Source organism: Salmo trutta, chromosome 16, assembly GCF_901001165.1.
Source record: "Salmo trutta chromosome 16, fSalTru1.1, whole genome shotgun sequence".
NCBI lineage: Eukaryota > Metazoa > Chordata > Actinopteri > Salmoniformes > Salmonidae > Salmo > Salmo trutta.
In genome coordinates, this window is record NC_042972.1 from 53948633 (window position 1) to 53970663 (window position 22031).

The 22031-nt window shown below is 42.5% G+C and overlaps 1 protein-coding gene across 7 annotated transcripts; it reads left to right on the plus strand.

The window, feature by feature from the left end:
* Positions 1–629: 629 nt before the first annotated feature.
* LOC115151039 (DCC-interacting protein 13-alpha) lies at positions 630–21515 on the plus strand. 7 transcript variants are annotated; one of them, XM_029694961.1, is made up of 23 exons: positions 631–891; positions 7380–7420; positions 11437–11535; positions 11707–11766; positions 11940–12011; positions 12642–12729; positions 12951–12992; positions 14694–14752; positions 14885–15031; positions 15192–15274; positions 15449–15607; positions 15865–16053; positions 16200–16242; positions 16360–16416; positions 16655–16746; positions 17088–17321; positions 17430–17479; positions 17740–17914; positions 18003–18039; positions 19746–19892; positions 20206–20265; positions 20368–20457; positions 20641–21515. In XM_029694961.1, exons 3-23 carry the CDS (start codon positions 11512–11514, stop codon positions 20794–20796), a joined length of 2064 nt encoding a protein of 687 aa, XP_029550821.1. In that variant the 5' UTR covers positions 631–891; positions 7380–7420; positions 11437–11511; the 3' UTR covers positions 20797–21515. The 7 variants fall into 7 exon arrangements, with proteins under 7 accessions (XP_029550815.1, XP_029550821.1, XP_029550817.1 ...); XM_029694955.1 differs by lacking the exon at positions 7380–7420 and having other exon boundaries at positions 630–891; XM_029694957.1 differs by lacking the exon at positions 7380–7420 and having other exon boundaries at positions 17088–17273; positions 17427–17479.
* The last annotated feature ends 516 nt before the right edge of the window (positions 21516–22031 follow it).

A 22031-nucleotide genomic window follows, 5' to 3' on the forward strand; every position in this document is an offset into this window, starting at 1 on the left:
GTGGTGATCCTAACTGACCTAAGACAGGGCATTTTTACTAGGATTAAATGTCAGGAATTGTGAAAAACTGAGTTTTAATGTATTTGGATATACTTCTGACTTCAACTGTAAGTTATCCTGTACAAGATTTTGTACCGAATACATTACGTTGTTACAGGTGTCAAACTTATGGGCATGTGGCAGCAGTGTGTAGGAGGGAGGTTCCTAGGTGTGAGAAGTGTGCAGAAGGGCACGTCATCAGAAGTGTCCACTTAATTTGAGGGCTGAGGGGATAGGGTGTGGATTTTAAGTGTTTGGAATGCAGACATGGACTTAATGGTCGTTTCTCGCCGAATTGTTCATGTGCAGGCCGTCAAATCAAGGGCACTCCTTCGATTTAAAGTTGGGTTTGACGAAAATCTAAAAGTGTAAGTTTGTCACTTTCACGAGGTTGGAGTAATATCATGTTCAACTACATAAGACATTGGCGCGAATGTAGGTTGTGCCTTTAGATTTCAAGAAAATGAACAACTACGGAATCTTTTTTCACTTCTCATATTGACTTCTCAAACCCCGGCACGGTCTGTTTCTCAAGCGTTCCCGGAAGTATCGCGATGTTGCGCCTCTGGGTTTAGAAACTCTGTGGTTTAGCCATAATTATGACCGTGGTTGTGGTAACTAGTGACTACCGACCGCTCCAAGTGTGTCCCATATCCGCATGTGGGAGGAGCTGTTTGGGGTGTTGTAGATCTATCTGTAAAGGGGAAAAAATTCAGTGGGAGTGATAGTCAGCTCTTTTGTTTCTTATTGACATATTACAGTTCATATTGATACGACTTGAAATAGCTAGCTATAGCCATGCCTGGAATAGATAAATTACCGATAGAGGAGACATTCGAGGACAGTCCGCAGGTAATATATTTCACGCTATGCTCTGTAGCCTGCTAGCTTTATCTCTCTCGTCTTTGTGCCGTGCAAAAGCGCAGCAAAAGCTAGCCCTGCTAACTCGCTCGAGCAAGCATCAAGAGTTGTCAAATGGCTCAAAAAGTGATAACTGGCCTCGTCATATTTGCCAGCTGTCAATGATATTATCTATTTATGCAACATTATTAATATCGGCCTTTGCACCACCTGCTAAAAGTATGCACGCTAATGGTTTTCTAGTGAAACACATCACACCCTTGTGTTGATGAACACAAATGAGCTACTGCAAGGTTACGTAACCATCCTTACTCTAGCTGGCTGGCTACTGTTAGTCTCTGGCAGGGTGCACCACTTTCTCCTGTCTAGGGACGAGGTTGCCTAATAACAAACCACAGAATGTTTAATGAAATTACGTTTGGACATACTCTACCAGTTGTCTGTGTGGTTGGTCCTTCAGCTGGTCGACACTTAAAAAAAAATATATATATATATATCCACAAGAAACTATTATTTCACCCGACTTTTTGGAGCGCATGTACTGAGGTTGACATTTCTATCACCTGGCACATGCGCAAACATTCCTTACCCAAGGATACTTCAACTGGTGACTATCCGGGAGAATAAAGAAAATGAGCACTCTGTTGCTGCGTAAATCTGGTAGATTTATTGACGGGACAAGTAAACAATCAGATTTATGCAGCAACAGAGTGCTCCTTTTTTTATTATCCTGGATAGTCACCAGTTGAAGTATCCTGGGGTAAGGAATGTTTTGGGGATTTTCAAGTCCCTCAGTCTAGTACCTGATTTCCCCTTTTTCATTTAAGCTTGGCTGAATCGCGTTTGGGTATACCTTCGTTCCATTGATATACAGTACCAGTCAAAAGTTTGGACACACCTACTTATTCAAGGGTTTTTCTTAATTTTTTACTATTTTCTACATTGTAAAATAATAGTGATGAGAGCTATGAAATAACACATATGGAATCATGTAGTAACCAAAAAAAGTGTTAAACAAATAAAATTATATTTGAGATCCTTCAAAGTTGCCACCCTTTGCCTCTATGACAACTTTGCAAACTCTTGGCATTCTCTCAACCAGCTTCATGAGGTAGTCACCTGGAATTTATTTCAATTAACAGGTGTGCCTTGTTAATTTGTGGAATTTCTTTCCTTCATGCATTTGAGCCAGTCAGTTGTGTTGTGACAAGGTAAGGGTGTTATACAGAAGATAGCCCTATTTGATAAAATACCAAGTCCATATTATGGCAAGAACAGCTCAAAAAAGCAAAGAGAAATGACATTCCATCATTACTTTAAGACATGAAGGTCATTGATGGTTGAATTGCTGCAAAGAAACCACTACCAAAGGACACCAATAATAATAAGAGACTTGCTTGGGCCAAGTAACACAAGCAATAGACATTAGCCCGGTGGAAATCTGTCCTTTGGTCTGATGAGTCCAAATTTTAGATTTTTGGTTCCAACCTCCTTGCTTTTGTGAGATGCAGATCAGGTGAACGGATGATCTCCGCATGTGGTTCCCACCGTGAAGCATGGAGGAGGTGTGATGGTGTGGGGATGCTTTGCCGGTGACACTGATTGTGATTTATTTAGAATTCAAGGCACACTTAACCAGCATGGCTACCACAGCATTCTGCAGGGATACGCCATCCCATCTGGTTTGCTCTTAGTGGGACTATCATTTGTTTTTCAACAGGACTATTTACCCAACACACCTCCAGGCTGTGTAAGGGCTATTTTACCAAAAAGCAGGGTGATGGAGTGCTGCATCAGATGATCTGGCCTCCACAATCACCCAACCTCAACCCAATTGAGATGGTTTGAGATGAGAATCTAAAATATATTTAGATTTGTTTTACACTTTTTTGGTTACTACATGATTTCCTATGTGTTATTTCATAGTTTTGATGTCTTCACTATTATTCTTCAATGTAGAAAATAGTAAAAAATAAAGAAATACCCTTGAATGAGTAGGTGTGTCCAAACATTTGACTGGTACTGTATATTCATGTCACCAGTCAACTCCATTACACTCAAGTTACTTTAACTTCAACCAGTGAATTCTAGCGATGGCTAGCTATGCTAGTTATTCTACCAGTCTGTCTTAGGGAGTGTTAGCATGCTAATAGCACACCTTGCACATGAAGCTGTTATTTTTTAAGGGGTATGCAGTCGGTTGATAACTATGTCACCAACATGTGTTGTATCAGACATTTCAAACAACATCCCCAGCTAATGCAATTACAGTCAATGTATTTAATTTAAGAGAATGAACAAGATTTATCAAGGCAACCTTCGGCCTTATTTGACTGGGTGCCAACGGCAGATTTCTGTGTTTTTTTTCATCTGTACCCCCAGTATGATCCATGTGAGCGCAGCGAAAGTTCACTCCGTGAGGAACTAATGTGCAGCGCTGTAGTTGGTCTCCACCGCCTAGCTCACGCAGCAACACTGCTCTAAGAACAAAGGAATGTTTGGCCAAAAAGATGGTCCGACCACTGAGAGTTGAGCTAATTATCACCATCTATATAGGTGTGAATTGCAGTATATTACCACGTCCCATGTGCTCAGGTAGAAGAGCCTAGTCCAAACAATGAAAACCATGTTTCAGAGTTGACACGTGCATCCAGGTATAATTGTGTGGGTGTGTCAATTTATTTTAACGACATTATTTACCATGATTTAATACATGTTATTAACAGTGTGCTCCATTTGAAGTAGACATTTAAAATAAACTTTATTACATGAAACAAAATGTTTAGCCTAAGGGCATTTCCATCGAAAAGGACCCATGAGCACCAACATGTAAAGTTCCTAGGAGCATATCAAATTGGGTGTTAAATGAAAGCAAAGAGTCTATGTTTTTGGTAAATGAAGACATACAGTGGGGGAAAAAAGTATTTGATACCCTGCTGATTTTTTATGTTTGCCCACTGACAAAGAAATGATCAGTCTATAATTTTAATAGTAGGTCTATTTGAACAGTGAGAGACAGAATAACAACAACAAAAAATCCTGAAAAACGCATGTCAAAAATGCATGTTAAAATGATTTGCATTTTAATGAGGGAAATAAGTATTTGACCCCTCTGCAAAACATGACTTAGTACTTGGTGGCAAAACCCTTGTTGGCAATCACAGAGGTCAGATGTTTCTTGTAGTTGGCCACCAGGTTTGCACACATCTCAGGAGGGATTTTGTCCCACTCCTCTTTGCAGATCTTCTCCAAGTCATTAAGGTTTCAAGGCTGACGTTTGGCAACTCGAACCTTCAGCTCCCTCCACAGATTTTCTATGGGATTAAGGTCTGGAGACTGGCTAGGCCACTCCAGGACCTCTCAGTCATCTGACTCCATATGCTCTTATTCTCTCCCCATTCACAGTAGAAGCATGAAACAACGTTCTAAAGACTTAACATCTAGTGGAAGCCTTAGGAAGTGCAAAATGACCCCACAGACACTGTGTATTAGATAGGCAATCACGTGAAAAACTACAAACCTCAGATTTCCACACTTCCTGGTTGGATTTTTTCTCAGGGTTTTGCCTGCTAATATGAGTTCTGTTATACTCACAGACATCATTCAAACAGTTTTAGAAACTTCAGAGTGTTTTCTATCCAAATCTACTAATAGTATGCATATCCTATGCTTTTCATGCGGACGTCAAAATACTGCCCTCTACCCAAGAGAGGTTAAACGGCTTGAAAAATTCCAGAAAATTATGTCATGGCTTTAGAAGCTTTTGATAGGCTAATTGACATAATTTGAGTCAATTGGAAGTGTATCTGTGGATGTATTTCAAGGCCTACCTTCAAACTCGGTGCCTCTGCTTGACATCATGGAAAAATCAAAAGAAATCAGCCAAGACCTCAGGAAAAAAAATTGTAGACCTTCACAAGTCTGGTTCATCCTTGGGAGCAATTTCCAAATGCCTGAAGGTACCACGTTCATCTGTACAAACAATAGTATGCAGGTATTAGCACCATGGGACCACACAGCCGTCATACCACTCAGGAAGGAGACGTGTTCTGTCTCCTAGAGATGAACGTATATTGGTGCAAAAAGTGCAAATCAATCCCAGAACAACAGCAAAGGACCTTATGAAGATGCTGGAGGAAACGGGTACAAAAGTATCTATATCCACAGTAAAACGAGCCTTATATCGACATAACCTAAAGGTCGCTCAGCAAGGAAGAAGCCACTGCTCCAAAACTGCCATAAAAAAGCCAGACTACGGTTTGCAACTGCACATGGGGACAAAGATCATACTTTTTGGAGAAATGTCCTCTGGTCTGATGAAACAAAAATATGTGGATATATTGAAGCAACATCAGTCAGGAAGTTGAAGCTTGGTCGCAAATGGGTCTTCCAAATGGACGATGACCCCAAGAATACCTCCAAAGTTGTGGCAAAATGGCTTAAGGACAACAAAGTCAAGGTATTGGAGTGGCCATCACAAAGCCCTGACCTCAATCCTATAGAAAATGTGTAGGCAGAACTGAAAAAGCGTGTGCGATCAAGGAGGCCTACAAACCTGACTCAGTTACACCAGCTCTGTCAAGAGGAATGGGCCAAAATTCACCCAACTTATTGTGGGAAGCTTGTGGAAGGCTACCCAAAACGTTTGACCCAATTTAAACAATTTTAAAGGCAATGTTACCAAATACTAAGTGTATGTAAACTTCTGACCCACTGGGAATGTGATGAAATAAATAAAAGCTGAAATAAATCATTCTCTCTACAATTATTCTGACATTGCACATTCTTAAAATAAACTGGTGATCCTAACTGCCTTAACAGGGAATTTTTACTAGGATTAAATGTCAGGAATTGTGAAACTGAGTTTAAATGTATTTGGCTAAGGTGTATGTAAACTTCCGACTTCAACTGTATGTACATATAGGTAGAGTTATTAAAGTGACTATGCATAGATGATAACAACAGAGAGTAGCAGCGGTGTAAAAGGGGGAAGGGGGGGCAATGCAAATAGTCTGGGTAGCCATTTCATTAGATTTTCAGGAGTCTTATGGCTTGGAAGTAAAAACTGTTTCGAAGCCTCTTGGACCTAGACTTGGCGCTCCGGTACCGCTTGCCATGTGGTAGCAGAGAGAACAGTCTATGACTAGGGTGGCTGGAGTCTGACAATTTTTAGGGCCTTCGTCTGACACCGCCTGGTATAGAGGTACTGGATGGCAGGAAGCTTTGCTCCAGTGATGTACTGGGCTGTACGCACTACCCTCTGTAGTGCCTTGCGGTTGGAGGCCAAGTGGTTGCCATACCAGACAGTGATGCAACAAGTCAGGATGCTTTTGATGGTGCAGCTGTAGAACCTTTTGAGGATCTGAGGACCCATGCCAAATCTTTTCATTCTCCTGAGGGGGAATAGGTTTTGTCGTGCCCTGTTCATCACTCTCCTTCTTGGTCAAATAGCCCTTACACAGCCTGGAGGTGTGTTGGGTCATTGTCCTGTTGAAAAACAAATGATAGTCCCACTAAGCGCAAACCAGCATGGCTACCACAGCATTCTGCAGCGATACGCCATCCCATCTGGTTTGCGCTTAGTGGGACTATCATTTGTTTGAGTAGGTGTGTCCAAACCTTTGACTGGTACTGTATGTATTTTGCGAAATTTGTGTTTTGAGAAGACAACTACATTTTAAAAACACATTTACTGTTTTACAAAAGGCCACAGACTTCTGTGTCTTGTGGACTCTGTTTTGAAAATCGACAACATTGTTCTGAAAAATGCTCGTACACGATTAAGAAAAACTGTAATATCTTATAATCTATTGAAACCTGGGCATCCTACTTTCCTTTTGACATTACTGTTCTTTTACTTTCATTGGAACATATTCTAAAACTTTCCTTCATTGGCTGGTAGGGAAGAATGGGGGAAATTGTTTGAAAGTTGCACACTTACATACATGAAGGGCACATTTTGGCATTTGCTGTATGATATTGCAAATGTACTAGACGTCCGCGAATGTCTGTAAAATTCACAGACTGCGGCGGGCCGTGCACCGGGGCCAGATCTTCCGGGAAGTCATCGAACGAATTCTCTCGGACATTCTGTTTCCGTTTTATAAAATGTTCACATTTTGGTCATTTTTCCGCTGTCCCGGTAAATTCCAGCAGATGGCGAATGGAATCTTATTGCAAATGTACAAAACATCACCAATCACGATATGGCCATTTCTCCTAAACGGAAAAGACTTTGAAGACGAAACTTGGTGAGCATAGTTTTGGCATAATGGGTAGTTAGCCCCGAGTTTAGGCCATTTTTCTGGGTTTAAAGGTCAAAAATGAAAATAGAGTGCTAATTTGACCGCTTCACGTCAAAGTACATGAACCTACGGTGTCAGGAAAAAAGAACCAGACATTTATCTATCGTAATTTAAGAGAAATCGTACAATGTACAATTGGTGATGCTCAAAGAAATGTTTTTTTCTTTTTTTAAGTTACAGATCCAGTTGCGGCATGTTCAGACGAATCCGTTAAGGTGGGTTTCGGAACTCTACGTGATTTCTGTGATTTTCTGAAATAACACTCAATCATTCAACCCTCTGTAAATAAGTCAGTTCTTAACCTCTCTAGGGTATGTGGGACGAAATCGTCCCACCTACTCAACAGCCAGTGGAAACCCGTGGCGCGATATTCAAATACCTTAGAAATGCTATTACTTCAATTTCTCAAACATATGACTATTTTACACCATTTTAAAGACAAGACTCTCGTTAATCTAACCACACTGTCCGATTTCAAAAAGGCTTTACAACGAAAGCAAAACATTAGATTGTCAGCAGAGTACCCAGCCAGAAATAATCAGACACCCATTTTTCAAGCTAGCATATAATGTCACATAAACCCAAACCACAGCTAAATGCAGCACTAACCTTTGATGATCTTCATCAGATGACACTCCTAGGACATTATGTTATACAATACATGCATGTTTTGTTCAATCAAGTTCATATTTATATAAAAAACCAGCTTTTTACATTAGCATGTGACGTTCAGAACTAGCATACCCACCGAAAACTTCCGGTGAATTTACTAAATTACTCACGATAAACGTTCACAAAAAACACAACAATTATTTTAAGAATTATAGATACAGAACTCCTTTATGCAGTCACTATGTCCGATTTTAAAATAGCTTTTCGGCAAAAGCATTTTGCAATATTCTGAGTAGATAGCTCGCCATCACGGGCTAGCTATTTTGACACCCACCAAGTTTGGCACTCACCAAACTCAGATTTACTACAAGAAAAATTGGATTACCTTTGCACTCCCAGGACTTCTACTTCAATAACAAATGTTGGTGTGGTTCAAAATAATCCATAGTTATATTCAAATATCCTCTGTTTTGTTTGTGCATTCAAGACACTATCCAAGGGTAACGAAGGGTGACGCGCCCGGCGCGTATCGTGACAAAAAAATTCTAAATATTCCATTACCGTACTTCGAAGCATGTCAAACACTGTTTAAAATCTATTTTTATGCAATTTTTCTCGTAAAAAAGCGATAATATTCCGACCGGGAAACCCTGTTTTCGTTCAAAGACTCAAAATCTAAAATGGACTCTTCACGTGCACGCGCACCCCCGTCTCATTGTTCTCAGATTGACCACTTACCAAATGCGCTACTGTTTTTCAGCCATGGGCTGCAAAGTCATCATTCAATGTTCTGGCGCCCTCTGAGAGCCTATGGGAGCCGTAAGAAAGTGTCACGTTACAGCAGAGATCCTCAGTTTTCAAAAAGAGAGTGTAGAAGGCCAAGAAATGGTCAGAGAGGGCACTTCCTGTACAGAATCTTCTCAGGTCTTTGCCTGCCATATGAGTTCTGTTATACTCACAGACACCATTCAAACAGTTTTAGAAACTTTAGGGTGTTTTCTATCCAAATCAAACAATTATATGCATATTCTAGTTTCTGGGCAGTAGTAATAACCAGATTAAATCGGGTATGTTTTTTATCCGGCCGTGCAAATACTGCCCCCTACCCTAGAGAGGTTAACATAAAGACTTAAAACTCAGGATTCTGTAAAAGCCTACCCCAATGAGGATATGTGTTTACTTTAAGCTTCCTGTGCCAACCGGAAGTGCCTTTAATTGGGGTCACAGGGGCTGTTTCGAAGGGTTAAAAAGTCACATCTTTCCAAAACTTCACGTGTGACTAGGTAACCCTCATGAACTGTAAATCAGTCATTTCTCCCATCAGATTTCCATGAAAAGCTCACACACAAACACAGCAAGGACAGAGTGACATAGTGTGGGGCTTACAGACACACAGAGCCTGCAATAGTTACCTTTGTTCAAACTATCAAAGAACCGTCAGACCTAGAGCTCTGAAACTTTAGAAACCTGTTCTAGAGCTGCAAGTCGATAGTGCACAGTGAGTTATGTGGCTCTAGAAGGTTCTCAGACCGAGAAACAGCCTCGTACATTTGCAATAACTTCAATTCATTTTGACCATCACGAAAATGACGACATTTAGAAAAGTCCCAGAGTCGCAAGACTAGGCGCATTGAAACCACCTCGGCCCATAGAGACGGACCCTAACATTTTTGTCCGATAGCTCATTCATGGACCCCGTAGCAATGCCCAGAAAATGTGGATTTTCAGCACCAATTAAGGTCGCTGCTCGGGCTCCAAATGATGACATGGTTCACTGGCTTTTGGGTTTGGAAACTGACTTCCTATGATCGTACATGGCAAATGGACATAACATCCTGATTTGGCACTTTCAATACTTTCATATTGCATTTGGACATGTCTTATTGCATTTGGCAATGGTTCACTGACTTTTGACTTCAACTTTTGACTTCCTATGAAATCATATTTCAAATGGACAAAACATATGCCTTATGGACAAGTAAAAAAAATTGACAAAATATGACAATTATGTTCATACAGATCTTATACATGTATAATTGACAAAAAAATCTAAATAATTTCTAAAAACAGTCCAGAAAGCACTTTTTTAAGGGGGTGATAAGTTTTAGAATTTTTTTTTTCTTCGGGTCTTGACTTGATGTGCATTTGCAATATGAAAATGTACGTTCGAGCGCGCTCGCCATCTATTGTATTTTTGCTGTGTGACACTTGGCATTTGCCATATGGCATTTGCAATATGTTTTGAATGAAACGGCATCCATTTGAGTGATATTGTACATCGTGTATATGTTTCATACGGTGCCAATAAGATCCCATTCATTTTTATCCATTTCAGGGGGTCTTCCCTTACTATTATTAAGGGAGACCGGGGGGAAGTTGTAACATATTTAGTCTTCATCTATTATGGACCTGTTTGGGAATTTTTGTACTTGTTTCATTCCGTTGCATCTGTTTAAGAAACGTTTTGCAACAGAATCAGCAGAATGAATACACCCCTGATCACACAGTTCACTTTCATAGCAGTCACATAAAGCATCACTTTTCTCGTTGTATAATTCCTTCTTGCATCTACACGCTCTCCTCTCTTCTTTTCCCTTCACTTGTGGACTTCACTACATAACACAACAGCTGTCTGTGACCAAGCGCAAAAACCTCTCCAAGCCAAACCTTCATACCATAACTGCTAACTAGCCTACATCGTTGTTACCATATTAACTTTATAGTCAACATACTAGAACTAACGCATTAGTAAACACACATTCTAATCCATGTGTACAATCATGAAGTACAGTGTACAGCAAGCAGCTTAACAGTTACACTGGTGGTCCCCGGTGGCAATAAATTAATAAAACCGAAAGCTTACCTTGACTTGGAAGAGTTGCGTTGTTGGATAGCCTTAGCCAGCTAGCTAACATAAATAGCATTCCTCTCTGTTTGAGCCAGGTTGAGTAGGCTAAATTAGCTGCATTAGCGAAGTAAGTGAAAGGTAAGCTAAGAAGAAGAAAAATACAATGAAATATCTTGTCTTCCGCTCTTTTTGAGTCAACTACTCACCACATTTTATGCACTGCAGTGCTAGCTAGCTGTAGCTTATGCTTTCAGTACTAGATTCATTCTCTGATCCTTTGATTGGATGGGCGAAATGTTAGTTCATACTGCAAGAGATCTGATAGGTTGGAACACGTCGTCATATTTACTCTATAAGTCCATGGAAGAAGGTGTGAACCATGAGCCTCCTAGGTTTTGTATTGAAGTCAATGTACCCAGAGGAGGGTGCTGTTGGGGCTACTGTAGAACTTCATTGCGAAATTGTTTTTAATCAGTTATGTAGTATTTAGTATAATTTAATTTAAAAAGGATAAAAATGTGTATGTTCATTATTTCAATTTTTATGAAATTCACTGAGTAGGATGGTCCTCCCATTCCTCAGAGGAGCCTCCACCGGTGGCGTGACTACAATAGTCAGAGGGGTTGGCTAAAGCTACAGATCTGGGACCAGATTAGCCTTGCACAAGGGTGACATAAGTGTGCCATCTAAGCTACCTACTTCGGGTAAGCCTAACCTGAATGTTTCCTGAGTTGAGTGCTTCCTTCACCCAGTGTGTTTCTCTTTTGCCAGACGCGCTCCCTGCTCGGTGTGTTTGAGGAGGATGCAGCTGCTATATCTAAATACTCCCAGCAGCTCTTCCAGGCCATGCACAGAATCTACGATGCACAGGTGAGCAATGACCTCTGGGATACGCTCATGCCAGTTAGTGGCCAGGCTTTTAAAAACGAGCAAAAAATGCAAGCATGCACACACTCATACTCTCACTCGCACACACACACCTTTTCTTTATATTGCTCCTACAGCTAATTAGATGAAACTGACATGACTCTTTTTTTTCAGAATGAGTTGAGTGCTGCCACCCATCTCACCTCCAAACTTCTGAAGGAGTATGAGAAACAGGTAGGCCTATGTTCTCATTGTCAACATGCTGGAATGATGTACAGTTTGTTTGTATTTAATTTTCATGCATCTTCCAAGAAACCCTTACGGTTTGAACATTAGTTGAATGCGTCTGATAAATGACTGAAACGCGAATGTAAAATGGATTAGGGCTGACTGGGCTGTATTTGCAGCGTTTCCCTCTTTGCTGCGATGACGAGGTCATGAGCTCCACTCTGCAGCAGTTTGCCAAAGTCATAGACGAGGTGAGAACACACACAGCGGGTCCGCTGCTCTGCCCTCATTAACTCATCCTCCTCGCTGTGGCACGCTGCTGCTCAAATAGGATTACACTGTCTTAACCTTTTTAATCTCTACCTTTCTTAATTACACTACACTATACACACTCTCTCACTTTGCACTTTCACCTCTCCCTACTCTTCTTTCCTCCATTCTCTTCAGCTTAACCTCTTTCTTCTCTCCTTTCCTTTTCTTCCTTCGTTCTTTCTCTCTGTGTCTTAACCTTCATTAATTACACTACGCTGTAAACACTCACACTTTATCTTCTCTCTTCCTTTCTCTTTCTTTCTTCTATTGCTTCCTCCATTCCGTCCATCTTAACCCCTACATTTCTTCTCTCCTTTCCTTCTCTCTGTCTTAACCTTTTAAGTCCCTCTCCTTAAACTGAGGCTCCCACCATTCACTCCACATAAGCTACTCCCTCACTCTTCACTTCAAGCCATCCCTTCCTTCATTCTGTTTTTCCATATCCCTTCCATCTTTCTTCCTTCTCTCTTTTCATCTCTCTAACCTCCCCCACCTCTCCTCTCCACCTGTCTGATGAGAAACACAAGACACATTTCAGTAATGTAACTAACCTATCTTCTCTCCCACAGCTGAGTTCCTGTCATGCAGTGCTGTCCACTCAGCTGGCTGATGCCATGATGTTTCCCATCACTCAGTTTAAGGAGAGGGACTTAAAAGGTAAGACTCTGAAACAGTTCCATTCTCATTTTTTATTGCTTATATAGAGATAATGTACATTTATGAGAGATGGAGACAGATTACAGGGATGAGTGGTGAAGAGGTGGGACTGGGGATCGAACCCTGGTCCCCAAGGGCATGTCGTTCGAAGGTGGCTGCGCTTGGTAGTGGCAGAATGTGAGCAGTTTGAAATGGACGTTAACCTTCTCTCTCCCCTACAGAGATCCTGACCCTGAAGGAAGTGTTCCAGATAGCCAGCGATGGTGAGTCAGAACTACAGTGAGGGGAAAAAAGTATTTGATCCCCTGCTGATTTTGTACGTTTGCCCACTGACAAAGAAATGATCAGTCTATAATTTTAATGATAGGTTTATATGAACAGTGAGAGACAGAATAACAACAAAAAAATCCAGAAAAACGCATGTTAAAAATTGTATTAATTGATTTGCATTTTAATGAGGGAAATAAGAATTTGACCCCCTCTCAATCAGAAAGATTTCTGGCTCACAGGTGTCTTTTATACAGGTAACAAGCTGAGATTAGGAGCACACACTAATCTCAGCTTGTTACCTGGATAAAAGACACCTGTCCACAGAAGCAATCAATCAATTAGATTCCAAACTCTCCACCATGATCAAGACCAAAGAGCTCTCCAAGGATGTCAGGGACAAGATTGTAGACCTACACAAGGCTGGAATGGGCTACAAGACCATCGCCAAGCAGCTTGGTGAGAAGGTGACAACAGTTGGTGCGATTATTCGCAAATGGAAGAAACACAAAAGAACTGTCAATCTCCCTCGGCCTGGGGCTCCATGCAAGATCTCACCTCGTGGAGTTGCAATGATCATGAGAACGGTGAGGAATCAGCCCAGAACTACACGGGAGGATCTTGTCAATGATCTCAAGGCAGCTGGGACCATAGTTACCAAGAAAACAATTGGTAACACACTACGCCGTGAAGGACTGAAATCCTGCAGCGCCCGCAAGGTCCCCCTGCTCAAGAAAGCACATATACATGCCCGTCTGAAGTTTGCCAATGAACATCTGAATGATTCAGAGGACAACTGGTGAAAGTGTTGTGGTCAGATGAGACCAAAATGGAGCTCTTTGGCATCAACTCGCCGTGTTTGGAGGAGGAGGAATGCTGCCTATGACCCCAAGCACACCATCCCCACCTTCAAACATGGAGGTGGAAACATTATGCTTTGAGGGTGTTTTTCTGCTAAGGGGACAGGACAACTTCACCGCATCAAAGGGACGATGGACGGGGCCATGTACCGTCAAATCTTGGGTGAGAACCTCCTTCCCTCAGCCAGGGCATTGAAAATGGGTCGTGGATGGGTATTCCAGCATGACAATGACCCAAAACACGGCCAAGGCAACAAAGGAGTGGCTCAAGAAGAAGCACATTAAGGTCCTGGAGTGGCCTAGCCAGTCTCCAGACCTTAATCCCATAGAAAATCTGTGGAGGGAGCTGAAGGTTTGAGTTGCCAAAAGTCAGCCTCGAAACCTTAATGACTCGGAGAAGATCTGCAAAGAGGAGCGGGACAAAATCCCTCCTGAGATGTGTGCAAACCTGGTGGCCAACTACAAGAAACGTCTGACCTCTGTGATTGCCAACAAGGGTTTTGCCACCAAGTACTAAGTCATATTTTGCAGAGGGGTCAAATTCTTATTTCCCTCATTAAAATGCAAATCAATTAAAAAAAAATTTGACATGCGTTTTTCAGAATTCTTTTGTTGTTTTTCTGTCTCTCACTGTTCAAATAAACCTACCATTAAAATTATAGACTGATCATTTCTTTGTCAGTGGGCAAACGTACAAAATCAGCAGGGGATCAAATACTTTTTTCCCTCACTGTATTCAGTAAAACATGAAAACAAATGTTGTGATGTTGGCATGATGTCTTGTTACAAGCCCATGTTGTAAATGTAATAACCACTCTTCACATTTTCTGTCTACAGATCACGACATGGCCGTCAACAGATATAGCCGTCTCTCTAAAAGGAGGGACAATGAGAAGGTAAGGTTTCTTAATATAGCATCACATTGTTGTAACAATAACTTCCTCACCAAATAAAACCTGACATTTGTGTGTGCGCATCCGTGTGTATGTCTGTGTGTGTGTGTGTGTGTGTGTGTGTCTTCTCTCCAGGTGAAGGGCGAGGTGATGGAGGATGTGTACACCTCCAGGAAGAAGCAGCACCAGACCATGATGCACTACTTCACAGCCCTCAACACGCTGCAGTACAAGAAGAAGATGTCCCTGCTGGAGCCACTGCTGGGATACATGCAAGCGCAGGTACATCAGCCTTACTTTCTCTCTCTCTCCTCTCTCTCTCTCTCTCTCTCTCTCACTCTATTTCTTTATCTCGCTCGCTCGCTCTCTGTATTTCTTTCTCTCTCTCTCTCTGCTCGAGCATATATTCTGATCAGCATGTCTGTCTCTCTGTATATCCCAGATCAGCTTCTTCAAGCTGGGATCAGAGAACCTCACCCAGCAGTGGGAAGACTTCCTCATCGACATAGGAACCAGTGTTCAGAAGTAAGCTTCATCTCCTAGCCCCCAGCCCCTTGGGAAATGTAGAGATCTGAAAAGATTGGATAGCCTTCAGCAATGGTGGTAGCTCCATCTTGCCCTCTATTAGGCCAAGTGGAATTGTCATATTGCTTACAATGTTTGTAAGGCCGGGCGTGTAATGTGTGTGGTTGTGTCCAGTGTCCGCAGGGAGATGGCCGGGGAGGTGGATGTGATGCAACAGACCATCCAGGATATGGAGCAGGCCAATGACCTCCTCTACATGCCCGACCCTGACCCCAGCCTGGTTCCTGTCAACCGCAACCTCACACGCAAGGCCGGCTACCTCAACACTCGCAAGTAAGAAATGACTGCCTAGCCAAACAAACTGACCTTCCTGAGTCCTGCAACACTGTAGTTGTAGTTGAACACCTGCCTTAGTAAATCAAATATAAAGTCTGCTCGTTTCTATTTGAAGCAACAGTAGGGCAGCTCCTGCTTGTTTTTAAACTGATGGTTTTATTCATTTCTAGTGAAAGTGGATACGGTCTAAAATGCCTTAATCAGAACGACAATATGTTTCTACCATGTTTTTACTCCTAAATGTGTTTCCTAAGTAAAACGGGCTTAGTGTCTTCATCCTGGGAGCGGCAGTACTTCTTCACCCAGGGAGGGAACCTGATGAGCCAGGCGCGGGGGGACGTGGCGGGGGGTCTTGTCATGGATATAGACAACTGCTCCGTCATGGCCGTGGACTGTGAGGACCGCCGCTTCTGCTTCCAGATCACATCCTTCGACGGCAAGAAGTAATTGACTGCATATTAAAGCTTTTTTTAAACTAGTGATGACCGCTTTATGAAGTTTTGTTGTTACCTGAGGCTTTCTAACTTAGTCACACAAAAAAAATGTGGATTTCCACAGAAGTTACTGATGCGCTCGGTCTTTGTTTCAGAGTGGCCATCTTGCAGGCAGAGAGCAGGAAGGATTGTGAAGAGGTGAGACAGTAGTTTTAATGAAATGTTTTGTGGCTGTGTTTATGTATTGTATGAATGTATAATGTAGCTGTGGTATCTCCTAATAACACTATCCTGTGCTCCTCTTTCCTCCCTCAGTGGATTGCAACAATTAACAACATCTCAAAGAGGATATATCTCAGTGAGAACCCAGAGGTGAGTATCTTGCTATGCTCTGGAAAATCCGGTGCTTGCGTCATCTTTATAATTAGTTCATATTATCATAGATGGAGCAATGCTCCAACACCCCTGTGTGTGTCTATAGTGTGACATTCACCTAGCCAGTGCTGGATGTCTGGGATGGGATGTGGTTAGTGTGAATCTCATCTCCCCTCTTTTTCTCTGTTGCCGAGCTGTTGTCAAGCGCAATGAAATGCCCTCTTTCTATTGGCAGGAAATCGCAGCCAGAGTGAACCAATCAGCTCTTGAGGCTGTGACACCGTCTCCCTCATTCCAGCAGAGGCATGAGAGTATGCGGCCGAGCACGTGGGTTTCTGAACTGTCTCTCCTCACACAATCATAGACTTCATTATTTGGGCCTGGAGTTTTTCCTGATCTGACTACGAAAATCTCTAGGCTTGGTTATACACAGTACAGCCTATAACTAGCCTAGGCTAGCTCACCCTGTAACTTGGAGACAAGTGTTTTTCCTGGTTGAGTCACATGGTCTGGAAAAACTCCTGACCCTACTGTAGTGAAAGGTTTCTTGATTTCTTTTCTTATGTTCAATGCAGCTAGCATCCCTCTTTTCCATCTCTCTAACCTCCATCTCTTTTCTGTTCCCTGGGACTCGTCCATCCGTCTCTACATCTATCCGTCCCGTGTAGACAAGGGCGGCCACCGGCAGCGTGGGCCAGCAGTGTGAGCTCGGCAGGCTCTGAGACGGCCTCCCCGGCCCCTTCCGTCCTCTCCTTGGACGCACTGGTGGCTCCAAACACGCCCATCCAGTTTGACATCATCTCTCCAGTCAGCGAGGAGGACGCAGGACAGGCCAAGGCTGCCGGACTTGGAAGGTCGATACTAACCAGGGTTTCCTTAACGTTGTATATGGGCAGCCCATGGTGTGTGTTGAATGGAAAATAGTTCTGAGTCTGCTACACTGTGCCAGTCATGTTCTTAATGTTCTTAAGATGTGGGTGTGTTTCTTTGCTCCCCATTTTTGAAAGAAGGACCAATCCTTTTGGTGAATCAGGAGGCACACCAGCTGAGGAGAGTGAAGGTAGGTGTCCTCTGTGTGTGTGTGTGTGTGTGTGTGTGTGTGTGTGTGTGTGTGTGTGTGTGTGTGTGTGTGTGTGTGTGTGAGAGAAATGTATGCATTCACTACTGTAAGTCGCTCTGGATAAGAGCGTCTGCTAAATGACAAAAATGCAAAATGTAAAAAAAAATGTAAAATGTGTGTGTGTGTTTCTCAGGTGGTCAGGTTAAAAGCTAAAGAAGAATTTCCGTGAAAAAGAAAATTGACAATATGTGTCTATCCAGGCTCTATCCTGCACCAGCTGTTCATTGCGCGTTTCCTGGGCTGTATGGAGGTGAAGAATGCGGACAGCTCTGACGTCATCTATGAGACCATGAGACAGATCCTAGCAGCCAGAGCCATACACAACATCTTCAGGATGACGGAGTCTCACCTGCTGGTCACCTGCGAATGCCTCAAGTGAGACACAAGCTCTTAGTCCCTTATTATACAGGCATGGCAATTCATTCAATTCATAGACTTATCCTGTGTGTTGTTTTGTTTTCAGGCTAATCGATCCTCAGACACAAGTCACACGGCTGAGGGTAGGCATGTGACTGATTGATTGTACAGCTGAAGTCGGAAGTTTACATACACTTAGGTTGGAGTCATTAAAACTTGTTTTTCGACCACTCCACAAATTTCTTCTTAACAAACTATAGTTTTGGCAAGTCGGTTAGGACATCTACTGTGTGCATGACAAAAGTCATTTTTCCAACAATTGTTTACAGACCGATTATTTCACTTATAATTCACTGTATCACAATTCCTATGGGTTAGAAGTTTACAGTGGACTGTGCCTTTAAACAGCTTGGAAAATTCAAGGAAATTATGTCATGGCTTTAGAAGCTTCTGATAGGCTAATTGACATCATTTGAGTCAATTGGAGGTGTATCTGTGGATGTATTTCAAGGCCTACCTTCAAACTCAGTGCCTCTTTGCTTGACACCATGGGAAAATCAAAAGAAATCAGCCGAGTCCTCAGAAATAAAATTGTAGACCTCCACAAGTCTGGTTCATCCTTGGGAGCAATTTCCAAACGCCTGAAGGTACCACATTCATCTGTACAAACAATAGTACGCAAGTATAAACACCATGGGACCACTCAGCCGTCATACCGCTCAGGAAGGAGACGCGTTCTGTCTCTTAGAGATTAACGTACTTTAGCGAAAAGTGCAAATCAATCCCAGAACAACAGCAAAGGACCTTGTGAAGATGCTGGAGGAAACAGGCACAAAAGTATCTATATCTACAGTAAAACGAGTCCTGTATCGACATAACCTGAAAGGCCGCTCAGCAAGGAAGAAACCACTGCTCCAAAACCGCCATAAAAAGCCAGACTACGGTTTGCAACTGCACATGGGGACAAAGATCATACTTTTTGGAAAAATGTCCTCTGGTCTGATGAAACAAAAATAGAGCAGTTTGGCTATAATGTCCATCGTTATGTTTGGAGGAAAAGGGGGAAGGCTTGCAAGCTGAAGAGCACATCCCAACCGTGAAGCACGGGGGTGGCAGCATCATGTTGTGGGGGTGCTTTGCTGCAGGAGGGACTGGTGACCTTCACAAAATAGATGGCATCACGAGGAAAGAAAATTATGTGGATATATTGAAGCAACATTTCAAGACATCCGTCAGGAAGTTGAAGCTTGGTCGCAAATGGCTCTTCCAAATGGACAATGACCCCAAGCATACTTCCAAAGTTGTGGCAAAATGGCTTAAGGACAACAAAGTCAAGGTATTGGAGTGGCCATCACAAAGCCCTGACCTCAATCCTATAGAAAATTTGTGGGCAGAACTGATAAAGCGTGTGCGAGCAGTTACACCAGCTCTGTCAGGAGGAATGGGCCAAAATTCACCCAACTTATTGTGGGAAGCTTGTGGAAGGCTACCTGAAACGTTTGATCCAAGTTGAACAATTTAAAGGCAATGCTACCAAATACTAATTGAGTGTATGTAAACTTCTGACCCACTGGGAATGTGATGAAAGAAATAAATGCTGAAATAAATCATTCTCTCTACTATTATTCTGACCTAAGACAGGGAATTTTTACTAGGATTAAATGTCAGCAATTGTGAAAAACTGAGTTTAAATGTATTTGGCTAAGGTGTATGTAAACCTCTAACTTCAACTGAATGTAGTATCATTGTCAAGATACATGAGATTGTCTAGACCTGACGTGACTTCCTGATTTCCTTCTCTCTCTGCCCCTCTCCCTGCTGCCCTCCCCCTTCTCTCTCCCTCCCCCAGTTCCCTCTCTCCAGCATGGTGTTGTGTGCTGCCCACCAGGAGAACAAGCGTCTGTTTGGATTTGTTCTGCAGACAGCAGGAGGCAGGGTGGACGGACGACCAATCATTGTCTGCTACATCTTTGAGTCCAACAATGATGGGGAAAAGGTACATTCTGCTCTGCTGTGTAGCCTTTCTTATTCCATGATATGTAGGTAGAGCCAGTAGTTTAAGGCTGTAACTAGGGCATAGTTACACCACATTTTCCTGGTCAACCACACATGCAAATGTATTTTTATGGTCAGGAACAAGTCCTGGCTAGGAATAAGCATATTGTGTCTGTGTAGTAATGGCACTATCAGTTAAAACAGCTTATAGGTTCCATGTGGAGACAAAATGAAGACATTTGCATGTGTGTGTACTGTTACCCGTGGTCATTTCTCGTTATCTCTGAGTGTATGTTGTTGTGTTCTCCTTTCAGATCTGTGACAGTGTGGGGCTGGCCAAACAGATAGCTTTCCACTCAGAGATGGTAAGAAATGTAAGAACTAGAGCTCTCTGTTCTAGTGGAATTCATTTGTTAAGATGAACCTTCGTTGCTCATGTGGGACCTTTACTGTTTTCATTTGTTTTGCTGATTCAGGATCGCGAAGCCATGGAGAAGAAGAAGGAGCAGGACAAGGCCAAGGAGAAACAGCAGGAGGAGCTGAGTAAACAGAAGCAGATAGAAAAGGTGTCCCAGGAAATCTATCAAAATCACAATATAGTATCCTATTCTCGTTGACTTATAAATCAACACCTATCTTCACCAGTTCCTTGTCTGTAATCATAACTGTATTACATTCTGTGTTCAATGATGTTACAGTAAACTGAATGATTTGATTAATTGATTCAATGAATTTTAATGAACCCACAGGACCTAGAGGAACAGAGCCGTTTGATTGCCGCCTTCAGTCGCCCCACCCCCCTTGCCACTGGCACTGACGGACAGTTCCTGGTGCTGAGCAACAGCCAGTCAGAGGACAGCGATGCAGGAGTGGAGGGGCGGGAGAAGGGTGAGTCAGAGGCCTAACAGAATGGAACCGAGAGATGTTACTGTTGCCTTTCACTGAATACTACTTTGGATGACCAAACCACTGGAAGTCAGTCATTTTCAATGGAGGGAGGCAGCTTGAAGAGGTGACTTGAGGAGACCTTGAGAGATGCAACTGTTGGGGACAATTTCACCAAGTTGAGCCAAAGTTCAACCTTTACGCAAATCATCAGCGATGCAACTGCTGGCTTTGATCCTCTGCTGGATAGGCTACCCCCCCCCCCCCCCCCATGTGCTGTTCAGAAGAAACACCCACGAGAGACATAGCCTTGTCCCAGATCTGTTTGTGCTTTTGCCTACTCCATTGTCATTGTCGAACCAAACAATTGCATGACAATTCCATAAGGAGTTGGAAGAGAGCAGAAACAGACTCGCACCCAGGCTACAAAGGACAGGCTTGACTATGTGTTACCACAAAGTAGTATCCCATGAAAACAGACAGTTAGAGGTGGACTTGGTTCCTCTCCAGACCCCCACCTTGGCTCCTCAACCCTGGGCCTGCACGGATACAGCCTCTCTCTGGGTTCACCTCTGTCTCCTACTGTTGGTCAATGAAGGACCGGGATTCAGAGTACAGATAGACTTGATCAATAAAGGGCAAAAAACTACTTCATAACATAAAAAAAACGAGAAAAAAAAGACCCCACTAGCTAAGAAAAGAAGAGTAGAAAAAGAACCGTGTGACTGAACAATCAAAAGAATCCTTCCGGATCATTCTCCACCTTGTGTAAATGATAATGTATTTTATACTCGCAATTATATAGAAGTATACTGGCAGAAAATATGTAAGAAGAAAAATAATGCTTTTCTGGTTTTGTTTATTTGGAAAGTCAGGTGCAGTTCTGACTGAATACTATGGCTTTCTAAAAATTAGAGATTATAGAGTGTATTAATATGGTTGGAAGACATTGCACATGTTAATACTGTAATAATAGATTTCTGTATTGTTTGTGTAAACAGTATACATATTGTCTAATTTAAGCAATAAGGTCTGAAGGGGTGTGGTATATGGCCAATATACCATAGCTAAGGGCTGTTCTTATGCACGAAGCAACACCAAGTGCCTGGTGTATTGGCCGTATACCACAACCCCCCCCCCCCCCCCCCCAAGGTGCCTTATTGCTATTATAAACTATTTACCGACATAATTATAGCAGTAAAACGTGTTTTGTCAAACTCGTGGTATGCGGTCTGATATACCATGGCTGTCAGCC

Excerpts from the sequence above, each read along its gene's own strand:
- LOC115151039 (XM_029694955.1), top strand. The coding sequence starts at position 838 with ATGCCTGGAATAGATAAATTACCGATAGAGGAGACATTCGAGGACAGT. Across the intron at positions 16,747-17,087 it reads GAGAGTATGCGGCCGAGCAC|ACAAGGGCGGCCACCGGCAG; the intron begins GTGGGTTTCTGA and ends CGTCCCGTGTAG. Across the intron at positions 20,266-20,367 it reads ACTCAGAGATGGTAAGAAAT|GATCGCGAAGCCATGGAGAA; the intron begins GTAAGAACTAGA and ends TTGCTGATTCAG.